At 44.6% G+C, this 3,181-nt stretch overlaps 1 protein-coding gene across 1 annotated transcript; it reads left to right on the forward strand.

The window, feature by feature from the left end:
• Positions 1-327: 327 nt before the first annotated feature.
• LOC311226140 (beta-1,4-galactosyltransferase 1-like) lies at positions 328-1,266 on the forward strand (the record flags this gene model as incomplete). Its single annotated transcript, XM_084311514.1, has 1 exon — positions 328-1,266. One exon carries the CDS (start codon positions 328-330, stop codon positions 1,264-1,266), a length of 939 nt encoding a protein of 312 aa, XP_084167640.1.
• Between the last annotated feature and the right edge of the window lie 1,915 nt (positions 1,267-3,181).

The following is a 3,181-nucleotide window of genomic DNA, read 5'->3' on the forward strand; positions in this document are numbered from 1 at the left end:
TCAAGTTTTTAAGATAAGTCTGTATCCACTGCTGTCAGACATGGTTTAGGTGGAGTGGTGGGACCTCTTGTAGTGCTACACCACAGACGCAGATAAGTTACATCTTTAAGATACATTTCACTTAGTGCAGGATTAGTACACACCGGATAACATCAGGAGCAAAGACCCAGGACATTGAAGATGTGGAAAAAAACTCTCCAAAGGAGCATTACAGTACTTGTTTTTGAAATGCTGAATATGAGAAAACTCTTCATAGGAACATTACTGGTTGGTGTGCTTTGTTATCTATCCTACTGCCTGTACCGGAGTGATGCCAGTGTTAATGCTATGGATATACCTGTACTTCAACGTGAAAAACAAACGCAAGAGACCCAGGAGTTTGAAGGCCCACAGCCCTGCCCAGAAAGGCCTCCTAAGCTGGTTGGACCATTTGCAGTGGAGTTCAACAAGCCACTGACTTTAGACTCAGTCAGGAGGGAGAACCCTGATCTCCAGGACGGGGGGCAATTCAAACCCCAAGACTGCATCGCTCGAGACAAGGTGGCGGTCATTGTCCCGTTTCGCAACCGGTTCCACCACCTGAAGTACTGGCTGTACTACCTCCATCCTATCCTGCAACGCCAGCAGCTGGACTACGGCATCTACATCATCAACCAGCACGGCAACGGGATGTTCAACAGAGCAAAGCTGATGAATGTGGGCTTCATTGAGGCCCTGAATGAGTACAACTACGACTGTTTTGTCTTCAGCGATGTGGACCTGGTTCCCATGGACGACCGCAACATCTACAGATGTTTTAGCCAGCCTCGGCACCTGTCTGTGGCTGTGGACAAGTTTGGTTTCAAGCTGCCATATAAAACTATATTTGGTGGAGTTACAGCTCTGTCTAAACAACAGTTCTTGAAGGTCAATGGTTTCCCCAATCGATTCTGGGGTTGGGGAGGTGAGGATGACGAAATGTACAAACGCACTTCACTCCGTGGCATGTCCCTCTCTCGGCCAGACCATCAAGTTGGCAAGTACAGGATGATCAGGCATACGAGAGACTTTCACAATGAGAGCAATAAGAAGAGGTTTGATCTAATAGCGGAAACCAGAGTAAAAATGGACAAAGATGGAATCAACTCACTCAAGTACAGAGTGGTTAAGACTAAGAAAGATAAGCTCTTTACTTTCATCACAGTTGATGTTGGCAGTGCTGACACTGACTGCAAACACAATAGGTGGGGAATTCAAAACATTTGCCATGAAGTACAGATACAGTGACCGCTGTGTTGGGCAGTAGCTAGCTACAAGTAGCGACGCTACATAGCTTAGCTACATTTCTCAGTAGCGTGATGGTAGCGTCGCTACTTTTGAACCAAGTAGCGTTCTCTGTAGTGTAGCTATTTTTAGACCCAAGTAGTGACGTAGCGTGAGCAAACGCTACACGCTAGGCGATAAAACGATAACGATAACTATCGCGATAAATCATTTCCTCGAAATAAACATGAAACGTGGTCGCAAAGTTTCGATATATCGATTTTCCAAGCTTGGATATGAGCACACGCACTAACAACCAATCAGTGAAGGAGATGGCGACAGTGAAGGAAACCCGCGGTGCACCTCTGGGTAGTAAACAAGGCTGGCTAGGATCATTAGCTTGCACGCCGCTATTTTATAGTTTACGTGCCGAGTGGGTGTGTGGCGTGAATTCTGAGGCCACGGTTAGAGTAGTGTGAGGTATGCGGTGGACGTCGTTGCAATGTATTGGGGCGGAACGGAGTATTTTAGGGTGATAGTTAGTACATTGGAAACAAGGCTGGCTAGGATAATTAGCTTGCACGCCGCTATTTTATAGTTTACGTGCCGAGTGGGTGTGTGGCGTGAATTCTGAGGCCACGGTTAGAGTAGTGTGGGGTATGTGGTGGACGTCGTTGCAATGTATTGGGGCGGAACGGAGTATTTTAGGGTGATTTTAGTACATTGTCGTGGGATACACCGCTTGCTCTGGCTAACTGTGTTCCATTCTTATAATGCATATGATCCAGTGGTGGTAGGTTGCCCCCTGGTGGAATATAATAATCTATGCACTGGGGTAGAAGAATGTGCGCGGACTGATGACGACATCAACTCGAGACATTCGCAGCAGCAAAACAAGTCTATTAATAGCCCGTCCATCGGCGCCGGGCATAAGAAGTTAATTAAACTTGACAGAAATTATATCGACGATAATTATCGATATCGAGTTATATGAAAATAATTTTATAATTTTATCGCAATAACGTTTTTGGCCATATCGCCCAGCCCTACTACACGCTACTGTCCGGAGAAACTGCCTGGACTGCTAAATAAAGATTTGTGGAAAAAATTAATCCCGGGAGAAAACCCAATATGATTGGTTGGTTGGTTTAGATATGAGTATGACCTTTGCAATAGCAAAGGCCTGTTATCAATGTTCTATAACTGGCTTGTATCTGGTTCAGATGAGACGTCAATATCTAGATTGGAGGCATGGAGGCTGGACTTGGGAGAGGAGATCTCAAACGAGGACTGGAACAGAGCGTGCGAGGAGGCTCAGACACAAACAGCCAACACTAGCTTAAAACTACTTCAATACAAATGGCTGATGCGGACTTATATAACCCCTGTCAAACTGCAACACACCAGACAGTTGCTTTAAATGTACAGAGGCTCTGGGAACTTTTATACATTGTATTTGGGAATGTGACAAAATCAAGAAGTTCTGGGGGGAGGTGGTGAATAAAATCAAAGATATCTTGTCAGTGAATATCCCATTAGACTCCAAAATGATATTGCTACACCTATATCCAGTAAATCTCAACCTGAGAACCAAACAATTTAAATGTATTGACTTTGCTATACTGCAGGCAAAAAGAACAATAGCTTTCAATTGGAAGAAAATAGACGCACCCACAATTGGTACTTGGATTAAGAACATAGCACAATGCATGTCAATGGAGAGAATAACATATATCCTCAGGAACAAAATAGAGGTTTACGAGGATATATGGAAACCATTTAATGACTATCTGAGAAGGGAAGATATAGGAGGGCTGCTATAGGATGAGTCCCCCCGCTCTCTCCCGTGGTCAGCCGTGACCCAGACCCCGGGATAGACCGGAGGCACGCCATTGAAGGTGTTGTAAAGATGTAATTTATTTATTTTTATTTTCATCTT

This window comes from Notolepis coatsorum (assembly GCF_963971535.1).
Source record: "Notolepis coatsorum genome assembly, chromosome: 3".
Taxonomy (NCBI): domain Eukaryota; kingdom Metazoa; phylum Chordata; class Actinopteri; order Aulopiformes; family Paralepididae; genus Notolepis; species Notolepis coatsorum.